The sequence below is a fragment of the Salmo trutta genome, chromosome 38, assembly GCF_901001165.1.
Source record: "Salmo trutta chromosome 38, fSalTru1.1, whole genome shotgun sequence".
Lineage (NCBI taxonomy): Eukaryota > Metazoa > Chordata > Actinopteri > Salmoniformes > Salmonidae > Salmo > Salmo trutta.
The window spans coordinates 13,375,512-13,398,319 of NC_042994.1; the positions used below are offsets into that span (position 1 = coordinate 13,375,512).

At 43.3% G+C, this 22,808-nt stretch overlaps 1 protein-coding gene and 1 pseudogene across 1 annotated transcript; one reads left to right on the forward strand and one right to left on the reverse strand.

Moving 5' to 3' along the window:
• Positions 1 to 1,787: 1,787 nt before the first annotated feature.
• On the reverse strand, positions 1,788 to 2,467 carry LOC115178751 (cholecystokinin-like; annotated as a pseudogene).
• A 9,651-nt stretch (positions 2,468 to 12,118) lies between these two features.
• On the forward strand, positions 12,119 to 19,368 carry LOC115178750 (keratin, type I cytoskeletal 19). Its single transcript, XM_029740032.1, has 9 exons — positions 12,119 to 12,645; positions 13,971 to 14,099; positions 16,051 to 16,133; positions 16,363 to 16,519; positions 16,867 to 17,028; positions 17,210 to 17,335; positions 17,644 to 17,864; positions 18,481 to 18,569; positions 18,689 to 19,368. The coding sequence occupies exons 1-9, from the start codon at positions 12,337 to 12,339 to the stop codon at positions 18,793 to 18,795; spliced, it is 1,383 nt and encodes a 460-aa protein (XP_029595892.1). The 5' UTR covers positions 12,119 to 12,336; the 3' UTR covers positions 18,796 to 19,368.
• The last annotated feature ends 3,440 nt before the right edge of the window (positions 19,369 to 22,808 follow it).

Genomic DNA, 22,808 nt, shown 5'->3' on the forward strand with positions numbered 1-22,808 from the left:
GATCACAAAGAAGAACATTCTTGAGACGCAGAAAAAAGGAAAAGTTGCTGGAGGAGTGCTTGACGCCATCTGTCAAGCATGGTGGAGGCAATGTGATGGTCTGGGGTTGCTTTGGTGGTGGTAAAGTTGGAGATTTGAACAGGGTAAAAGGGATCTTGAAGAAGGAAGGCTATCACTCCATTTTGCAACGCTATGCCATACCCTGTGGATGGCGTTTAATTGGAGCCAATTCCCTCCTACAACAGGAAAATGACCCAGAGCACAGCTCCAAACTATGCAAGGACTATTTAGGGAAGAAGCAGTCAGCTGGTATTCTGTCTATAATGGAGTGGTGAGCACAGTCACCGGATCTCAACCCTATTGAGCTGTTGTGGGAGTAGCTTGACTGTGCGGTATGTAAGAAGTGCCCATCAAGCCAATCCAACTTGTGGGAGGTGCTTCAGGAAGCATGGGGTGAAATCTCTTCAGATTACATCAACAAATTGACAGCTAGAATGCCAAAGGTCTGCAAGGCTGTAATTGCTGCAAATGGAGGATTCATTGACAAAATAAAAGTTTCAACGACACAATTATTATTTCAATTAAAAATCATTATTTATAACCTTGTCAATGTCTTGACTATATTTCCTATTCATTTTGCAACTCATTCCATGTATGTTTTCATGGAAAACAAGGACATTTCTAATTGACCCCAAACTTTTTTTTTCATCAAATACCATCACAATACCTTTTCATTACTTTGGGAAAGATTCAAGGTATCATTATTTAAGAACCACCAAACTGACCAGTTTGCCACACTTAAAACACCCAAGATGCACTGGAATTCAGTATGACCTGCATATTATCTGCTATTAGAAAATAAAGCATTTGTGGGTATTAACCACATTCACTTTACTGTGGTAAAACCACACTTCAATCACTCCCCATTACAGAATGGTAGAGATTGATACACTGACTGAACTTCCTGAAAGTTTGTGACATTAATGACATTCACTGACATTAATGACATACTCTGCTTTTTACCCAAAAGTCCTCATTTAGCACTCGTGGTACTGTGCATTTGCATGGCATCACACATCACCTGCTGCAAATCACTGTAAAATGCTTTACTTCGAAATGCTGTCAATTATGTCAGTCGTACCTCACCAAAAGCATTAATGTAGTCTACCATGCTGTATCAAAGACAACTGAAAGTGACTGTAAATGGTCTCGCCACTAGTCTATGTGCTGGATCTGTGTTAACAGACCTTAAACTAAAGTGTTGTTGGTACAAATGTAATTCATGTCATCAGAAATAATGAAAGTGAGCTGTATGAACATTTTTTGATCAATTGATCATGGACTGCATGCTTTTTTGGATGCTCCTTCGGGTGGGTGTCTGGACAATCAATTGCAAATAAAAGGCATAGAATACTGCAGATCAAAAGGGAAAATGATAGCAATTATGACCATTTGAATTCAGAGGAAAATGAACCAAACAGCAATACATATATTTCAGATGTTGACATCGACTACTCTTTGCTGAATTCTGTGTTATAATCACTGAGATGTATGTCTGTATAAATTGTACCACCTGTACATTAAAACGTACATTGTATTTCCATCAGCCACACGTGCATGTGTGTTATTTTTCTACTCAAAGGGCAGGTTTCCCCGAACACATTAATCCTTGTCCTAGACTAAAAAGAACACTTAATGTAGATTCCGTGTCCGGGAAACCAACCCATGTCCTAAATGGAAACCAGCCCATGTCCTAAATGAAATCAAGAAATGTCCGTAGACATATATACTGCAAACATGTTTATTATGACACTTGGATTAACAGCAAAACTCATGATGTTAGCCAATGAAAATATACAATCTATTTCAAGTAGGGATGTATTCCTGAGTAACGCCAGTGCAGGCAGACGTTTCTCAGTTGGCTTTCGGTACGTCTCTACTCTGCAGTCCGCCGTCCAAAGTCGACCCATCCTTGGTAGTCCCGGCCCGGACACTCGTTCATCATCTCTGCGAACAATACAAACCTACATGAACCAGAGAGAACAGGTCAATGTGGACTTAAAGTGATCAAGCGAACGACGATGCACTTCCAATTTGCCACGGTAGATGTTGGCATCTCTCTCTCTCGCACACACTCACTTGACTCGACACCACCACGTACCTGAGATGGCCTGCATGATTTGCTTGGACATGAACTCGCGCTGGTCCTCCGACAGGTGCGCCATCCTCTCCATCCGTGCCATGCTCGTTTGCGTGTCTTGCTCCTGCTTAGCGATGTTCTCCTCACTGCCTCCCTCCTGGCCAGTAGCTGTGACAGTATCCCACCCTGTTTGGTGTTGCCATCCGACTTGGATACGGGTGATGTCAAACCAACCCCCACTAGCGCTGCCATGAGGACACACACCAACAATCCACTCATTGCCATGCCTGGACGCAGAAGAAGAGTTCTTACAATATAGCTTTAGATTATTAAAAATAGGGCATGCAAAAAGCATTTTTTTTGTGTGTGAAAGTGACAATTACCTTAAAAGAGAGGTGACCGTCCGTGACAGTCTGTACAAAACGAAGTCAGCAAGTGCTATTTTATTGCCAGTTCTCTATGTCAGGTATTTTATACACACAGGTCTATGTAACCAATATGGTCAAAGAGCAATGTCTGATAACAATGTCTATGATACATCCCTTGATTGATTAAAAAAGACGATGGAAACGCCATGCGTAAGGGATACTCGGTGCCAGAATGGGGCGCATCAATATTCTAATCGCTTACCTGGAAATGTGAGACAATAAAAAGTATAACTCAGACGTTCAATAGTGGTTGTTGCTACAGAAGTCTACAACCCTGTCATAACACCTGTATCCAAGTGTCATAATAGTTGAAGCCGTGTTGTATGGACCAAACTGCAGACGGATGTGGATACTCATCTTTTAATGTAAAGAATAATAAATTAAAGCAAAGTATACACAGGAAAACAATAAACACAAACTCACGACAGGCTAACAGGCTACGTACAAACAAAAGACTAGCAGTGTTAGCACAACCACCCACAAACCCAAGTGACAAACATACTCCTAAATATATGACTCCCAATCAGGAACAACGATCCCCAGCTGTTCCTGATCAGGAGTCACAAGACTAACACAGATACAGACATGCTAGACAACACATACAGACTTCTTCTGCCACGTCCTGACCACTATACTACACCACTACTCCCTCTGCTGGTCAGGACGTGACAGTACCCCCCCCCAAAGGTGCAGACCCCGGAATGCACCTTAAAAGAAAACACAAAAATCCCCAATACCACAACAAAAAAATAATACCCCCTAAACAAAAAAGGGAGGGAAGGGAGGGTGGCTGCCATCAACGATGGCACTGTGCTACACCCTCCCTCCCCAACCCACCTATCCTGGAGGTGGCTCTGGTTCCGGCCTCCTGCCCTCCAGGTTGTAGGCAGACTCATTGGGGTCCGGGTCGCAGACAGACTCAATTTGTTGTGGCTCGTGGGCAGGTTCCCTCATGTCCACGCTGTAGGCAGACTCATTTACAACACAGTTAGTCACATTCAGTTCTGAGTCGTAGGCAGACTCCTTCGGTTCCGGGTCGCAGGCAGGCTCCCTCGGTTCCGGGTCGCAGGCAGGCTCCCTCGGTTCCGGGTCGCAGGCAGGCTCCCTCGGTTCCGGGTTGCAGGCAGACCCCTTTGGTTCCGGGTCGCAGGCAGTCTCCCTCGGTTCTGGACTAGGCACTGTTGCCGGATACTCTAGACTGCACACTGGTGCTGGATACTCTGGACGGGGCACACTGGTGCCGGATACTCTGGACGGGGCACACTGGTGCCGGATACTCTGGACGGGGCACACTGGTGCCGGATACTCTGGACGGGGCACACTGGTGCCGGATACTCTGGACGGGGCACACTGGTGCCGGATACTCTGGACGGGGCACACTGGTGCCGGATACTCTGGACGGGGCACACTGGTGCCGGGTTCTTGAGGCTGGGCCGACGCACTGGAAGCCTGGTGTGTGGGGCTGGTAGAGGTGGTACCAGGCTGAAGTCATGCACCCTAGGGCTAGTGCGAGGAGCGGGAACAGGCTGAATAGGACTAGGCCGACTCATGGGAAGCTTGGTCCGGGTTGCTGGTACTGGTCGTGTCATACTGGAGGTACTCACTTCCGGGATAGCACGAGAGGCGGGAACCGGAAAGACTGGGCCATGGAGGTGCACAGGTGGCCTTGACCGCACCACCTGCACAACCCGTCCTGGCTGGATGGAACTAGCAGCCCTGTACGAGCGGGGTGCTGGTACAGGGCGAACTGAGCTGTGCAGGGGCCTGATGGTTGCCGTGCGTAGAGCGGGAGTAGGGTAGCCTGGTCCTAAGAGGCGTACCGGAGACCAGATGCGCTGCGCAGGCATCCTCCTACCAGGCTGGATGCCCACTCTAGCACGGCATCTGCTAGGGGCTGGAATGGCGCGCACCGGACTGTGCGTGCGTATGGGTGAGATAGTGCGCACCTCAGCAAAACACGGCGCCCTCCACTCCATACGCTCCTCCACATAATCACGTGTAGCTGGTTTATGGCTCTTCCTTGGCCTAGCCAAACTACCCGTGTGCCCCCCACAAAACAATTATTGGGGGTGCCTCTCCGGCTTCCTCGCCACCAAAAACAACAAAACAAAGAACGCACGAACAACAAAACATTCTTGTAAGGCTCACACAGGCAAAACAAGAAACACAAACTCACAACAGGCTAACAGGCTACGTACAAACAAAAGACTAGCAGTGTTAGCACAACCACCCACAAACCCAAGTGACAAACATACTCCTAAATATATGACTCCCAATCAGGAACAACGATCCCCAGCTGTTCCTGATCAGGAGTCACAAGACTAACACAGAAACAGACATACTAGACAACACATACAGACTTCTTCTGCCACGGCCTGACCAAAATACTACACCACTACTCCCTCTGCTGGTCAGGACGTGACACCAAGGCCAATGTCCACCAACTCTAACTTCCACTTGCATTGACATGCAAGGAAAACCATGAATCAATCAATAAAAACTGCCATGGGAAAAAATGGCAAGTTGTCTATCACTTAGAAACACATTTGAAACACAAAGACACCATATCATTACTATTGTTCTTAATATAGACCTAGTTGTAAAAGGATTATGACAGCGATATAGTAATGGCGTAACCTAAACAACGGATGAGGAAGGGTTTTAAGTGGACAGTGTGTGATGACGTACGTCCTCCACTCTTATCTGGACTGAAGAGAGCATCATTGACTGGAACCAACATTAGAGTTGTTTACCTGTAGATTTTCTAAATAGTTAAGGAAGTATCTTCTGTGTATAATATAGTCTTTAAAAGCGGGAAAACATTTTAATTCAATTCATACAGATATGATATCCATTTAGAATGTCAACGAAGCTTGTCTATATATATATATTTTTTTAACACTGGAATTGTTGTCAGGATTCCACAGCCAAAGTGATATTGTCACGCTCTGACCTAGGAGAGCTGTGTTTTCTCTGTTTAGTTAGGTCAGGGTGTGATAGGTGGGTGGGCATTCTATGTTTTGTTTTCTATGTTTTGGCCGGGTATAGTTTCCAATCAGAAGCAGCTGTCTATCGTTGTCTCTGATTGGAAGCCATACTTAGGCAGCCTGTTTTTCCCTTTGTTTTCGTGGGATCTTGTTTTTGTGCAGCTGTGTGTGTGTGTGTGTGTGTGTGTGTGTGTGTGTGTGTGTGTGTGTGTGTGTGTGTGTGTGTGTGTGTGTGTGTGTGTGTGTGTGTGTGTGTGTGTGTGTGTGTGTGTGTGTGTGTGTGTGTGTGTGTGTGTGTGTGTGTGTGTGCAGCCCCAGAATGTCACGTTTGTTTCAGTTTTCACCTGTTTCTTGTTTTGTTCGGGTTCACTATATAAATATGTGGAACTACCGGCACGCTGCGCCTTGGCTGATCTATGACAGGGAATTTGAAGATCCCACCAAAAGAAAGCCAATCACCCTGCACTCACCAGGAACACGAGCGGGACCAAGCAGTGTGGTTCAGAAGAATGGACCTGGGAAGAGATCCTGGATGGGGCAGGACCTTGGACAAGGCCGGGAGAGTATCGCCGCCCGCCGGATGAGATAGAGGCAGCGAAGGCGGAACGGCGATACTGGGAAGAAAGGCTAAGAAAGCACAGGAGCCCGAGAGGCAGCGGCAAAAATTTATTTTGGGGGGGCACACGGGTAGATTGGCTAAGGTGGGTTTAAGACCTGAGCCAACTCCCCGTACTTACCGTGGGGAGCGAGTGACTGTACAAGCACCGTGTTATGCGGTGGTGCGCACGGTGTCGCCCAAGTCCGGAGCCTCCAGCGACGCTCCCCAGTCAGGAGCCTCCAGCGACGCTCCCCAGTCCGGGTATGTTTTGGCCGGGTATAGTTTCCAATCAGAAGCAGCTGTCTATCGTTGTCTCTGATTGGAAGCCATACTTAGGCAGCCTGTTTTTCACTTTGTTTTCGTGGGATCTTGTTTTTGTGCAGCTGTGTGTGTGCAGCCCCAGAACGTCATGTTTGTTTCAGTTTCACCTGTTTCTTGTTTTGTTCGGGTTCACTAAATAAATATGTGGAACTACCGGCACGCTGCGCCTTGGCTGATCTGACAGGGAATTTGAAGATAGCACTCGTGACAGACATGCTGTTATGGAAATAGGAAACAAGAGATAATGGTTTAACATGAACCTGATGTCTCTTTTCATTGTGCACTTCACACTAATGTAAAGTATCAACTCATTTATATAGAAAAACTGGAAGCCAGTCTGTCAGGTTCTGGCACTCCAAGGATGATAAGAATGCATAGGTGGCTCTTTCCTAGGAAGATTGGAGGTGTGTGTGTGGTAACTGCTGTAATTGGGGTATGTTTGAGATGTTGTTCATTCAATTTTGAGATTTGGGTGTGGAAGAGAGTGTATTGTAGAAACGGATCATTAAAGGGATAATTAAAGCAAGAAAGCATGTAAGATTGTTGATGTCCTAGATTAGAAATAAACCCATTTTGTTAGGGTCCTTCCACTTCCAGCCCTCTAAATTGTGCTGGCCCAGTCTGTGCTGTGTCCATCTTTTTTACTGGTGTAACTTCCTGTAAAGGAGGTATACTACTCCCTTCCATACTTGCTTTATCATAATAGCCCAGACACACAGGCATTCCAGCTGACATTTGGAAGTAATTGGGCATAGGCCAAAGACATATAGGACTCACCCTTTTGCTTTTGTTTTTGTCTTACCTAATCGAGGCAGAACATCTCTACTTGTGATCATAGAACCAAAGAAAACAGTAGAAATAACAGAATGCCTGCCAAGTGATTAGGCACGCAATGGTGTCTTGGTTTCCCAGACATTCCTTGGATATAGCTCTTGTCACGCGGTGCCAAAGGATAGTCAAGTCAAACAGTTCCTTTTAACCTTTAGGGTCACCAGAGAATACATAGAAGCCATCAAGTTAAGTGTTTTTTTCATCTACATGTGTATTGGCTGAATGAGGGGGCTTTGGAGTTTTAATGGGTGGTGGTTTGAGGATAGTGACAGTGAAGTCTTGATGGGGATGAGTTTACATAGCGAGGCATGTGGATCATTCATCACATCGTCTTGTGGGTTCACCGTGTATGAATGATTTGAACTTTTGGGAGGTAAAAAATGTAAAAATTTCTGCTTACAGGGACTGAAGAAAGTATTCACACCCCTTGACTTTTTACACATTTTGTGTTATAGCCGCATTTTAAAATTGATACAATAAACATTTTGTGTCACTGGCCTACACAAAATAGCCCATAATGTGAAAGTGGAATTATGTTTTTATTATATAATTAAAAGTGAAAAGCTGAAATGTCTTGAGTCAAAAAGTATTCAACCCCTTTGTTATTTACATTTTAGTCATTTAGCAGACACTCTTATCCAGAGCAACTTACAGTAGTGAATACATACATTTCATGCATTTTTTATTGTACTGGTCCCCCGTGGGAATCGAACCCACAACCCTGGCGTTGCACACACCATGCTGGTGAAAAGAAGGAAGCCTGTACATAATAAAATGATTCCAAAACATGCATCCTGCTTGCAATAAGGCACTAAAATAAAACTGCAAAAAATGTGTCAAAGAAATTAACTTTATGTCCTGAATACAAAGCATTATGTTTGTGGCAAATCCAACACAACACATCACTGACTACCACTCTTCATATTTTCAAGCATGGTGGTGGCTGCATCATGTTATGGGTATGCTTGTCATCGGCAAGGACTAGGGATTTTTTTTAGGATAGAAATAAACTGAATAGAGCTAAGCACTGGCAAAATCCTAGAGTAAAAGCTGGTTCAGTCTGCTTTCCAACAGACACCGGGAGACAAATTCACCTTTCAGCAGGACAATAACCTAAAACACAAAGCCAAATTGGAGTTTGGCTTACCAAGACGAAATTGAATGTTCTAGAGTGGCCTAGTTACAGTTTTGAAAATGGCTTGAAAATCTATGGCAAGACTTGAAAATGTCTGTCTAGCAATGATCAACAACCAACTTGACAGAGCTTGAAGATTTGTAAAAAGAAATTGTGCAAATATTTTACAATCCAGGTGTGTATAGCTCTTAGAGACTCTTAGAGCCAGAAAGACTCATAGCTGCAATCGCTGCCAAATGTGATTCTAACATGTATTGACTCAGAGGTGGGAATACTTATGTAAATTAGATATTTCTGTACTTCATTTTCAATAAATGTGCAAACATTTCTAAAAACAACTTTTCACTTTGTCATTATGGGGTATTGCGTTTATATGCGTGATACGTATCTTTTTATTCCATTTTGAAATCAGGCTGTGACACAAACATGGAATAAGTGAAGGGGTGTGAATACTTTCTGAAGGCACTGTATCTGTGTACTATTCATCACTGATGATTTTTGTTCAGGTGAAATGGCCCTGGGGATGTCTGTTCATGCTCTGACAAGGTAGAACTCATTCATCATCATTACATGAAAAGAAGCAGGGCTCAATTCAGTCTAACCTGCCTTGCAGTGCTTACACAGCAGCTCATTTTCCCCATGATCAAATAAACTCCTAGAATGGTTTTCACTACTGTAAAAATCCAACTACAGACTCTTCTAACAGGTTGATGCTTGATGGTTTCAAATCAAATCAAAATGTATTTGTCACGTGCGCCGAATACAACAGGTGTAGACCTTACAGTGAAATGCTTACTTACAGGCTCTAACCAATAGTGCAAAAAATGTGTTAGTTGAACAATAAGTAAGTAAAGAAATAAAACAACAGTAAAAAGACAGGCTATATACAGTAGTGAGGCTATAAAGGTAGCGAGGCTACATACAGACACCGGTTAGTCAGGCTGATTGAGGTAGTATGTACATGTAGATATGGTTAAAGTGACTTTGCATATATGATGAACAGAGAGTAGCAGTAGCGTAAAAGAGGGGTTGGCGGGTGGTGGGTGGCGGGACACAATGCAGATAGCCCGGTTAGCCAATGTGCGGGAGCACTGGTTGGTCGGCCCAATTGAGGTAGTATGTACATGAATGTTTAGTTAAAGTGACTATGCATATATGATCAACAGAGAGTAGCAGCAGTGTAAAAAGAGGGGTTGGGGGGGCACACAATGCAAATAGTCCGGGTTGCCATTTGATTACCTGTTCAGGAGTCTTATGGCTTGGGGGTAAAAACTGTTGAGAAGCCTTTTTGTCCTGGACTTGGCGTTCCGGTACCGCTTGCCATGCGGTAGCAGAGAGAACAGTCTATGACTAGGGTGGCTAGGGTCTTTGACAATTTTTAGGGCCTTCCTCTGACACCGCCTGGTGTAGAGGTCCTGGATGACAGGCAGCTTAGCCCCAGTGATGTACTGGGCCATACTAACTACCCTCTGTAAGTGCCTTGCGGTCAGAGGCCGAGCAATTGCCGTACCAGGCAGTGATGCAACCAGTCAGGATGCTTTCGATGTTGCAGCTGTAGAACCTTTTGAGGATCTCAGGACCCATGCCAAATCTTTGTCGTGCCCTCTTCACGACTGTCTTGGTGCGGTTGGACCATTCTAGTTTGTTGTTGATGTGGACACCAAGGAACTTGAAGCTCTCAACCTGCTCCACTATAGCGCCGTCGATGAGAATTGGGGGGGGGGGGGGGGGAGGGGGGGTGCTCGGTCTTCCTTTTCCTGTAGTCCACAATCATTTCCTTAGTCTTGGTTACGTTGAGGGATAGGTTGTTATTCTGGCACCACCAGGCCAGGTCTCTGACCTCCTCCCTATAGGCTGTCTCGTCATTGTTGGTGATCTGTTGTGTCGTCTGCAAACTTAGTGATGGTGTTGGAGTCGTGCCTGGCCATGCAGTCATGGGTGAACAGGGAATACAGGAGGGGACTGAGCACGCGCCCCTGTGGAGCTCCAGTGTTGAAGATCAGCGTGGCAGATGTGTTGCTACCTTGTAACCTCTTGTAGCCCCTCGATGCGGTGGTAATAAACAGAGCGGTTTCTCTTTTCTTTCTAAAAATGTGACTATCTTTTGAATGGTTTCAGCTACAAAATATTATGACCCCATCACTGAAAGACAAGACTCTTAAGGAACACAAATGTCTTATATTTCCCTCTACAATGCCCACAAGCCTCATCAGAACAGTGGAAGAGACCAGGCACTAAATCAGACTGGGGGAGGGGAAATAATCAATGCTGATGCTCTTTTCTACACAGAAGATTATACAAAAGGATTGACTAATGATCTTCCAATACCTTCCTGATGCATTTCAGACACTTAAAACCATACTTCCTTCAGATTGAAATACTGTCAAAAGTATTGTCAGACTTATTTGTAATAGACTGTCATATCCACAATTAAAAATGTAAACATTGACCGTTGATTTACAACACTTGTTTTTACATGGTGGGGTCGCAAACATTTTTTTATATCAAAATTAGGTCATAGGCCAAAAACGTTTGGGAAGCCCTGTGTTATGAGAAGGTTGTATGTAAAATAGCCATAGGACAACCACACTCTCACCAAGCTCTAAGAAACATGAGGTTCTCAGAACGTTATGTGCTAGCTGGGATGTGGTTGTCTCACCTACCTGGTTTGAAATGAATGCACCTTCTGTAAATTGCTCTGGATTAGACTATCTGCTAATGACTAAAATGTCAAATGTAAACATTCACATATATATGTCATATTACTATATTGAATAACTTTCTTGTAAAACATTTTTAAATATTGATGTCACAATTGTATAATTTGTACATGTCTTTAGAATGTTTTATATTATTTGTTACATTTGACTGTGTGAAATCTAACAGTAGTAACAAATACATGTCTGTCATTGAACAACCTCATTAGATAGTGAAAAAACACCAATCTCTTTCATGTCTTTAAACAATAAAAGATAATTGATCAACATTTCTGAAAATGGACATAGAGCGTTTTGGAATGAAACTGTTCAACTTATTCAGGCTGTTATGTGGCTGTTTTGCATACACATGTCCCTTGAGTAAAACCCACTATCCAAACCAACATCTGAGAGCAAGTACTGAGTAGGCAAAATGGAATGTGATGAATTATCAGGTTTATTCATATTTCAAATAAGGGTATAGTTACTGAACAGTACATCTGTGAATTCAGAAAAAAAGAATGAGAAAATCATCAAAGTGACTTAGGGCAAAATAGTAAGAATACCTACTACACATCTTTGACAATGATTGAACACACTACTCAACCAACTAATCTGAGAGCAAGTATACGGAGTGGTTATCTACATTTCAAAAAGATGACTGTTACTGACCATCTTTTCAAATGGACAGAATGATGGAAAATCATCAACTGTAAGTGATGGAGTGACTTGGTGCAACATTTTAGGTTGGTAAAATAATAACACATACAATATTTAGCCTACAAATCATTGACAATTATATATTATTAAAATATGTAAAAAATATTGCCAATATCAGTAAACAAACCAAAATGTAATTGAAAATGGATGCCCGAAACCATGGAATGCCAGCTTTTACAAAACACATTCAGTAAAGCTGTCTGACTTGCCAGTCAATACCTGTCAAACACACTGCCCTTCATAAATCACGACATTTACTGAACCATTCATTTCCTTAGTTGTTGTAAGCCCTGTACCCACCCACTGAACAAAACAATTAGATATAACTTCATTCCAAGGAATAATGGTGACGCAGTCAATCATTCTTAATCCAACTGTATAAAACGCTGGAGCACACAAAAGGGGTTATTTTACCTGACGCCTCAACTACGAAGAACGCACATTAACCTCCCAGGACGCATCGCCAGACCATCTCTCGCCATGTCCATTGTTGCCAGTCGCAGTAGTAGCCGTAGATACGGCTCAGGTAGCGTTGTCGTTTCGACTGGCCTCAGTTCGTCCGATAGGATGCAATTTTCCAGCGGTTTGGGATCGGGTAGGTCCCGTATGAGCGTGTCCTCTGTTGGCAGCAGTCGCTCGCCGAGTGTATATGGAGGTGCCGGGGGATACGGCACCCGTATCTCTCACTCCTCCTTCTCTATGGACTGGCCAGGCCAGATCACTATCGGTGCCAACGAGAAGCATACCATGCAGAATCTGAACGACCGTTTGGCCACCTACCTGGAAAAGGTAAGAAAGAGTGATGGGGATGTGGATGGAGATTTGGCGCGCTGCGGGATATTACGCACAGCCCAGATCATGGAGACTGAAAGACAAGGCAGAGTGATAAGTCTTTTCAAAACACTACATAGTCGAGGATACATAATTGTTTTATTAGAAAGTGATCTTTAATCTTTGTTATAAAGCATTTTTGTTTTAAATAACCCCTTTCATCAATACTATCACAATGTTCAATTAAATGTGATAATACAGTAGGCTACAGTAAATTGACCCTATAAAAAAAATAATTATATATATATATATATATGGGGATATATATATATATAAACAACTTTTACTTAACTTGTAACTTTTCTAATTGTAAAATTGCTATTGAGAAGAAACCGTAACCTGTACTTTGCCTGTAAAGTTCCAAGGAAAGTCTCATTATTATTAAAAGACACACGTGTATTACTATTATAAACGCACCTTCCTAAATACATGAGGACCAGTGGTGGAAAAACTACCCAATTGTCATAAATTACCTTAATAGAAAATGACTCAAGTAAAAGTGAAAGTCATGCAGTAAAATATTACTTCAGTAAAAGTCCAAGTCTTTGGTTTTATATATACTTAAGTATCAAAAGAACATGTAATTGCTCAAATATACTTTAGTATCAAAAGTAAAAGTTAGTGGAAATAATTTTACATTCCTTATATTAAGCAACCCAGATGGCACAATTATTTATTTACATTTTTTGTACTGATTGTCCGGGGCACACTCAAACACTCTGACATAATTTATAACCAAAGCATGTGTTAGTGAGTCCACCAGATCATAGGCAGTAGGGATGACCAGGGATGTTCTCTTGATAAGAGTGTGAATTGGACAATTTTCCTGTCCTGCTAAGCATTCCAAGTGTAATGAGTACTTTTGGGTGTCAGGGAAAATCTATGGAGTAAAAAGTACACTATTTTCTTTAGGAATGTGGTGGAGTAAAAGCAACAGTTCTCAAAATATAAATAGTAAAGTAAAGTAAAGATACCCAAAATTCCTACTTAGGTAGTACTTTAAAGTATTTTTACCTAAGTACTTTACACCACTGACGAGGACAATGACATAGCAGGATTTGATCATTTATTTAAAATTCCATTATGTTGGGGATTATCTAATGGGAGTACGCAGATTCACATAACGTGATGGTATGCGCCCCAAATGGCATCCTATTCCCTATGTAGTACATAACAGGGCCCATAGGGTTCTGGTCAAAAGTAGTGCTCTATATAGGGAATAGGGTGCCATTTCGGATAGACCCATGAACTGAACTGATTCCCTCCACTCTCTGTGTACACAGGTGCGCTCTCTAGAGACAGCCAATAGCAAGTTGGAGTTGCAGATCAAAGAGTTCTATGAGATGAGATCACCAACTCACAAGAAGGACCTCAGTGGGTTTTATGCCACCATCACAGACATCCGTAACAAGGTACTTCTGGGTAAGGTAGCAACCCACTGGGCACACACTGGTTGAATCAATATTGTTTCCATGTCATTTCAATGTAATTATGTTGAACCAACATGGAATAGACGTTTAATTGACGTCTGTGCCCAGTGGGAAGGGAGGTGGGGATAGGATTGAGAGGATGCCAACAGTTTTGTGAAAGAAAATAGTCACTAGAACGAATTACAGTGCATTCGGAAAGTATTCAGACCCCTTGACTATTTCCACATTTCGTTACGTTACAGCCTTATTCTAAAATTGATTAAATCGTTTTATCCCCCGTTATCAATATACACACAATACCCCATAATGACAAAGCAAAAACAGGTTAGGAGATATTTTTGCAAATTTATAAAAAATAGAAAACTGAAATGTTATATTAATATAAGTATTCAGACCCTTTACTCAGTACTTGGTTGAAGCACCTTTGGCAGCGATTACAGCCTCGAGATTTCTTGGGTATGACGCTACAAGCTTGGCACACCTGTATTTGGGGAGTTTCTCCCATTCTTCTCTGCAGATCTTCTCAAGCTCTGTCAGGTTGGATGGGGAGCTTCGCTGAACAGCTATTTTCAGGTCTCTCCAGAGATGTTCGATTGGGTTCAAGTCCAGTCTCTGGCTGGGCCACTCAAAGACATTCAGAGACTTGTCCCGAAGCCACTCCTGCATTGTCTTGGCTGTGTGCTTAGGGTCATTGTCCTGTTGGAAGGTAAACTTTCGACCAGTCTGAGATCCTGTGTACTCTGGACCCGGTTTTCATCAAGGATCTCTCTGTACTTTGCTCTGTTCATCTTTGTTTCGATCCTGACTAATCTCCCAGTCCTTGCCGCTGAAAAATATACCAAAGCATGATGCTGCCACCACCATGCTTCACTGTAGGGATGGAGCCAGGTTTTCTCCAGACATGACGATTGGCATTCAGGCCAAAGAGTTCAATCTTGGTTTCATCAGACCATAGAATCTTGTTTCCCATGGTCTGAGAGTCTTTAGGTGCCTTTAGGCAAACTCCAAGTGGGCTGTCATGTGGCTTTTACTGAGGATTGGTGGAGTGTTGCATAGATGGTTGTCCTTTTGGAAGGTTCTCCCATCTCCACAGAGGAACTCTGAAGCTCCGTCAGAGTGCCCATCGGGTTCTTGGTCACCTCCCTGACCAAGGACCTTCTCCCCAGATTGCTCAGTTTGGCCGGGCGGCCAACTCTAGGAAGAATCTTGGTGGTTCCAAACTTCTTCCATTTAAGAATGATGGAAGCCAGTGTGTTCTCGGGGACATTCAATGCTGCAGAAATGTTTTGGTACCCTTCCCCAGATTTTTACCTCGACACAATCCTGTCTCGGAGCTCTACAGACAATTCCTTCGTCCTCATGGCTTGGTTTCTGCTCTGACATGCATTGTCAAATGTGGGACCTAATATAGACAGCTGTATGCCTATCCAAATCATGTCCAATCAATTGAATTTACCACAGGTGGACTCCAATCAAGTAGTAGAAACATCTCAAGGATGATCATGGGAAAGAGGATGCACCTGAGCTCAATAACGAGAATCATAGCAAAGGGTCTGAATACTTACATAAATAAGGTATTTCTGTTTTTTTTCCTTTTGAAAACCAGTTTTCGCTTTGTCATGTTGGGGTATTGTGTGTAGATTGCTGAGGATTAAAAAAAATGTTTTAGAATAAGGCTGTAACGTAACAACATTTTGAAAAAGTCAACTGGTCTGAATACTATCCGAAGGCATTGTAGATAAGTGATAGATTAGAGGTGTAATTCCTATTGTGTCTCAATATTTATCTTGTTGAATGTTGAAAAACTGTGTTCTGTTGTATATGAATGAACAGTAGACCTGAACCAGATCTGCTGATCTAAACACATGATCTCCCAAATATAGTTGACTCTGATATTACGTTCCATTTACTGTGGCTGTCCTCCTGTTCCTAGATCCATGCCAGGTCTGTGGAGAACTCTCAGATGATCCTGCGGGTGGATAATGCCAGAGTTGCAGCTGATGACTTCAAGATGAAGTAGGTGCACTTCCTGTTTGTACTGTACACAGCCTCTGTGAGTGTACGGATTCTGTTTGAAGCTTTGGCCTATAGGTTTGAGATTGAGTAGATCCAATCCTCCCAGATCTACACAAATGCTTATGGGGGTATGCAGGGGCTATGGATCAATTCATGGTTTGGCAAGTTGTATCTTGTTTTGTTGTGAGAAGGAACTAATCAACCTCTCTCCTCACCTCAACCCCTGTAGGTTAGAGACAGAGGTTAACATGAGGATGACGGTGGAAGGGGATGTGGCTCGTCTGAGAGGAGTGCTGGACAGCTTTACGCTCGCCAGAGGAGAGCTGGAGATGCAGATTGAGGGGCTGAAGGAGGAGCTGGTCTACCTCAGGAAGAACCATGAGGAGGTAACCTCCTCATTTCTCCTCACACACTCAAGTCTTAACGCTTGTGCTGTTAGCTGAAGTGTCAATATGCCAGGACAGCCACATGTGGTTTTTCATTTGGACACAATGGCTTCCCCTGTAGTTTTTGTAATATTTTTGCACTTGAATTTATTTATTAATTCTCAGTGAGTTTGAAACCTTTCCATGTTTGGCCACAAGGGGGCAAATCCACCCACAACAAATCTGTTATTTGTCCTCAAATATACGGTAACTGATTGTTTTCAGGTGCTTTTGCCCTTCCCTGTGTGTGAGTAAACTACAAATCCCAGGTATTATAGCTCAATTTGTCCCCCTTTTCCTGTTGTTAGGAGATGCATTTGATGCGGACGCAGCAGTGTGGTGCTGTGAATGTGGAGATGGACTGTGCTTCCTCAGTGGACATGAGCAAGGTGCTGGAGGAGATGAGGACCCAGTATGAGGGCATGGTGGCGAAGAACCAGAGAGATGCTGCCAAGTGGTTTGAGAGCAAGGTGAGACAACCTCTGAAAATAGGACAGAGGGCCTCGAAGGGTGTGGGCCCAGATTCCTAAATGTGTTTTGTGGGAGGCACAATTGACATGTATTTTGTGAAGTGGTACTATACTTTGACCAATAGGTTGTGTGTGTGTGTGTGTGTGTGTGTGTGTGTGTGTGTGTGTGTGTGTGTGTCAGGTGGAGGTGCTTCAGAGCCAGATCACCACCAGCACCACAGAGGTGAAGACCTCTCAGTCTCAGGTGACCAACCTGAAGAGGAACTTCCAGAGCCTGGAGATTGAACTGCATGGCCTGCTCACTCAGGTATGATGTCAAACCATCTTAGTGAATCAGCATCCCTAAACATATAGCATTTCCCTTTACCCTATCTCTGTTCCTAAAATATGGAATTCCTTTAGGTCTTTAAAGGAACAGTACACTCCAAAATCAAAGTTTGTTAGATGTTTTCAGACCTCCACAGTGGCCTAATGTCAAGGTGTTCTAACACCTTCATACACTCCAGTCTAACTCTCTCTACCCTTCTTCATCTCCCTCTCTATACATTTCTACTACCCTCTCCTTCCTTCCTTCGACATTTTCTTCACCCCTTACAAACATAAACACATTCCTAGAAGGGGTACCTGGAGCAGAGCGTCGCTGATATAAATGGCCGCTACAGCTCCCAGCTGAGCCTGCTGCAGGTTCATATCAACAGCATGGAGGAGGAGCTGCAGCAGCTCAACGTCAGCATCCAGCAGCAGGCCTCTGAGTACCAGATTCTCCTGGACATCAAGATGAGGCTGGAGATGGAGATCGCTGAGTACAGGAGGCTGCTGGATGGAGAGGGACTCAGGTGAGAGGGGATAATGGAGGGGCAGGAAAGAGAGGGAGGGGGAAGGGATGGGGTGATGACAGCTGTTTATTGGCACCTCACGGCAAACAGTGGTGGAAAAAGTACCCAACTGTCGTACTTGAGTAAAAGTATAGATACATTAATAGAAAATGAAATAAGTATCAAAAATAAAAGTATAAATCATTTCAAATTCCTTATATTAAGCAAACCAGATGGCACCATTTTTTTTTTTTTTTTTTTAATTTACGGAAAGCCGGGGCACACTCCAACACTCTGACATAATTTACAACCAAAGCATGTGTTTAGTGAGTCCGCCAGATCAGAAGCAGTAGGAATGACCAGAAATGTTTGGTTGATAAGTCCGTGAATTTGACTATTTTCCTGTCCTGCTAAGCATTCAAAATGTAACAAGCACTTTTAGGTGTCAAGGAAAAGTAAAATTTCTGCATTAGCAATGTAGTGAAGTAAAAGTAAAAGTAGTCAAAAAGGTAAATACTTATGTACAGATACCCCAAAAAATGACTTAAGTTACACCACTGATTGCAAACTAGTAGATAAAGATGTGTGTTGGTGAGTTTAGCTGACCATGAGTGTTCTTCCGCTTTGTGTCTACCAGTAAGCATGTGGAGACCAGACAGGAGGTCAGGAAAGTGATCGTGGTCGAGAAGGTCCATGAAGTTCAACAAGTCCAGGAAGTGGTGGAAGGTGAGCAAGCAGAGAATAATTAATCAAATAAATTAATCAATGAAAGAATCAAGTGTTGTTCCCCATAGCACACAATATTAATGAATGAATGAATTCCTGTTTTGTGGCCTTTTCCACAGAGTATAATCCACACATGCAGAAGCGGGTGAGGGTGATCGTGGAGGAGATGGTGGATGGGAAGGTGGTGTCCACCTCAGTTGATGAGAAGGTCCAGGATATGAACTAACTGAGAAGGCCAGATAGTTCTGGAATCTGGTGAAGCGGTAACGGACCAAACATACCCCTGGACCACACATACCCCTGATGACGGGTGTTCAAGCCCCGTCTATATATATATAAATAATGTCATGGTCGCATACTGTAATATTTCCCTTCTAACAGGATTGCATCAGCTGAATGATAACTGATGTAATTTACTCACATTACCTTATAACTCTTATATGGCTCTATCATATGGTAAATGGAATATTATTTCTAGTGTGCTTTTCCTTTTGTTCCATTTGTTGCCACCAGGTGACGTCTCTCATTTTAACATCTTTGGCCAGTGCAATTAAAAGTGAAAATGATTCTGTGAAAAGTGGAAACAGATTATTCCAGTTACATAAGTGACATCAGGGAAAATATAACTTACGTCATCATCCATTATAAAGCTATTTTAGCTCCATTATATCCTCCCAGGACCACAAGCCATGTATGTTCTCTGCACTCTATGACAAGGTTAAAGTTCATGTTCTGTAGGCCTATGACACTGACACTACATGTTACATTTGGCTGTTGATTAAATATAGATGTCAATGCATTTCAGGGCGCTGATATCATAATTGAGGGTGCGTTGTTGTCCTCTTAAAAAGCTGAAAAGAAACCCCTTTACAGCAGTGGCGGTCGGTGCCATTTAAGGTGAGGGAGGATGACTATGTTTTTATGAGCTTGGCCTTATTGCTATTGCAGTATATTGGATGACTGTCATTCATATTCCATTCACCCAGTTCAATGTAACAATGACAGGTTTAGGCTTCTAAATGATGCTCACATTTTCCCTATAAATGTCACGATACAGATAGTCTATGAATTAAAGTTTACAACGTAGGTGCACGAGAGAAAACGTTTCAGGTGACAGACAGTGACACATTTAACTTGCACACTCTTGCCTGAATCTAGCTGATCTAGGGTGTAATCATTAGACCAACAGTTGCAAACGAGAGTTTCTACAGGCCGAATTCAGGTATGTTTATCCCCGTTTTGTTCTCTTCCGTTTAAGAAAAGTTTTTCAACAGATTCGGCAGAATGATTCCCGAGTGGTGCAGTGGTCTAACGCACAGCATCACAGTGCTAGCTTTGCCACTACAGATTTTGGGTTTGAGTCCAGGCTCTGTCGCAGCCAGCTGTGACCGGGAGACCCATGGGGCGGCACACAATTGGCCCAGTGTCGTCCGGGTTAGGGGAGGGTTTGGCCGGCAGGGATGTCCTTGTCCTATCGCGCACTAGCGACTCTTGTGGCGGGCCGGGCATAGTGCATGCTGACACAGTCGCCAGGTGTACAGTGTTTCCTCTGACACATTGGTGCAGCTGGCTTCTGGGTTAAGTGGGCATTGTGTCAAGCAACAGTGCTGCTTTGTTGGGTTGTGTTTCGGAGGACTCTTGACATTTGTCTCTCTTGAGTCCGTACGGGAGTTGCAGCGATGAGACAAGACTGTAAGTTACAATTGGATACCATGAAGTTGGGGCAAAAACAGGGTAAAAAAATGTTTCTAATAAAAATAATCGGTGGAATGAATACACCCCTGATCATGTGAAAACACAGTTCACTTTCATAGCAGCCACGTTGCATTCCTTCTCACATCTACGTGCTTTCCTCCTCTCACCTTTTCCGTTTGCTTGTGGACTTCAATGCACAACACATGAGCTGTCTGGGACCAGGAAGAAAAAAAACAGCCTACATCGTAGTCACCATATTAGGTGAAGTAACATCATAGTCAACATAGCTAATAGAAGTAATGCGTTAGTAAACCCGCAAAGAATGATGCAGTACAGTGTACAGACAATAAGCAATTTAGCAGTTACACCGGCGGATCCCGGTAGCAACAAATTAATAAAACCAAAAGCTTACTTTGACTTGGAAGAGTTCCAGTGTTGGATAGCCATAGCCAGCTAGCTAACATAGGATATCGCTGTTTGAGACAGGTGTCTGAGTAGGCTAAACTAGCTAGCTGCATTTACTAGCTAAGTAATTAAAGTGAAACCAAAAAATACTTCTCTCTCTAAGGGGGTGAGAACCATGAGCCTCCTAGGTTTTGCATTGAAGTCAATGTACTCAGAGGAGAACAGAAACTATCTGTCCACTGGCTACACTATGGTGCTGTTAAGGCGACTGTAGACCTTACTTGCAAAAGGGTTTTAAATCCTTAATTTGTTGACGTGAATATATTCAGTATAGTTTTATCTAAACATGATAACATTTGAAATGTTTCACTGTTTTTATTTTTATGAAATTTACTGAGGATGGTCTTCCCCTTCCTCCTCTGAGGAGCCTCCACTGATTGAAACAAAGTATGTGCAGAGAATCAGTCGGTACAGTTTCAGCAGAGAAAGTTTCAGTTACATATATATAAAAGTTTAAACAGCTAAGAGTATGACATGGAGTAGCTCTGGTCCATGATGTTACATGCAGCTTGAGCCATCAAGGCTCAAACCAGATATAAGGCCTTGGACCAGAGCTAGACACAGTAAAGGCAGGTATGTTATGCAGAGATATATTGGGCCTCATTCCCCATCATTCAAAACGTTTTAGAAGTTCTCCACAGTGGTAGTAATTGCATCCATAACTGCAAGACTTGATTACTTATTCAATTTCGAGTGTTACAACAATCATTGCTCTCGTCAACAGGTGATACATTAGCACAATTCATTATACAGCTAACATCTGTATGTACCTGGTCCATTACTTCAAGCTTAAGTTAATTTAACAGAATGGGCCCTGGTCAAAAGTACTACACTATATAGAATAGGGTTTCATTTGTGACGTTACCAATGAGGGTTGTCTAGACTCTAGACTCTGTTCCGTCTCCCCTAAGAGGAAAATGTTTCATGGTCCATGTCCGAATACCCATTCTAGCATTCTAAATAGTCGGCATTTTGAGTACGCGAAAATAGAACGTTATATGAACTAAGCAAAAAAATAAACGTCCCTTATTCAGGACCCTGTCTTTCAAAGATAATTCGTAAAAATCCAAATAACTTCACAGATCTTCATTGTAAATTGTTTAAACACTGTTCCCCATGCTTGTTCAATGACCTATAGACAATTAATGAACATGCACCTATGAAACGGTTGCTAAGACGCTAACAGCTTACAGATGGTAGGCAATTAAGGTCACAGTTATGAAAACTTAGGACACTAAAGAGGCCTTTCTACTGACTCTGAAAAATACTAAAAGAAAGAAGCCCCGGGTCCCGGCTCATCTGCGTGAATGTGCCTTTGGCATGCTGCAAGGAGGCATGAGGCCTGCAAATGTGGCCAGGGCAATAAATTGCAATGTCCATACTTTGAGACGCCTAAGACAGCGCTACAGGGAGACAGGACGGACAGCTAATCGTCCTCGCAGTGGCAGACCACGTGTAACAACACCTGCACAGGATTGATACATCCGAACATCACACCTGCGGGACAGGTACAGGATGGCAACAACAACTGCCCGAGTTACACCAGCAACGCACAATCCCTCCATCAGTGCTCAGACAGTCCGCAATAGGCTGAGAGAGACTGGACTGAGGGCTTGTAGGCCTGTTGTATGGCAGGTCCTCACCAGACATCACCAGCAACAACGTCGCCTATGGGCACAAACCCATCGTTGCTGGACCAGATATGACTGGCAAAAAGTGCTCTTCACTGACAAGTCGCGGTTTTGTCTCACCAGGGGTGATGGTCGGACTCGCGTTTATCGTCGAAGGAATGAGTGTTACACCAAGACCTGTACTCTGGAGTGGGATCGATTTGGAGGTGGAGGGTCCCTCATGGTCTGGGGCGGTGTGTCACAGCATCATCGGACTGAGCTTGTTGTCATTGCAGGTAATCTCAACGCTGTGCGTTACAGGGAAGACATCCTCCTCCCTCATGTGGGACCCTTCCTGCACGCTTATCCTGATATGACCCTCCAGCATGACAATGCCACCAGCCATCCTGCACGTTCTGTGCGTGATTTCCTGCAACACAGGAATGTCAGTGTTCTGCCATGGTCAGTG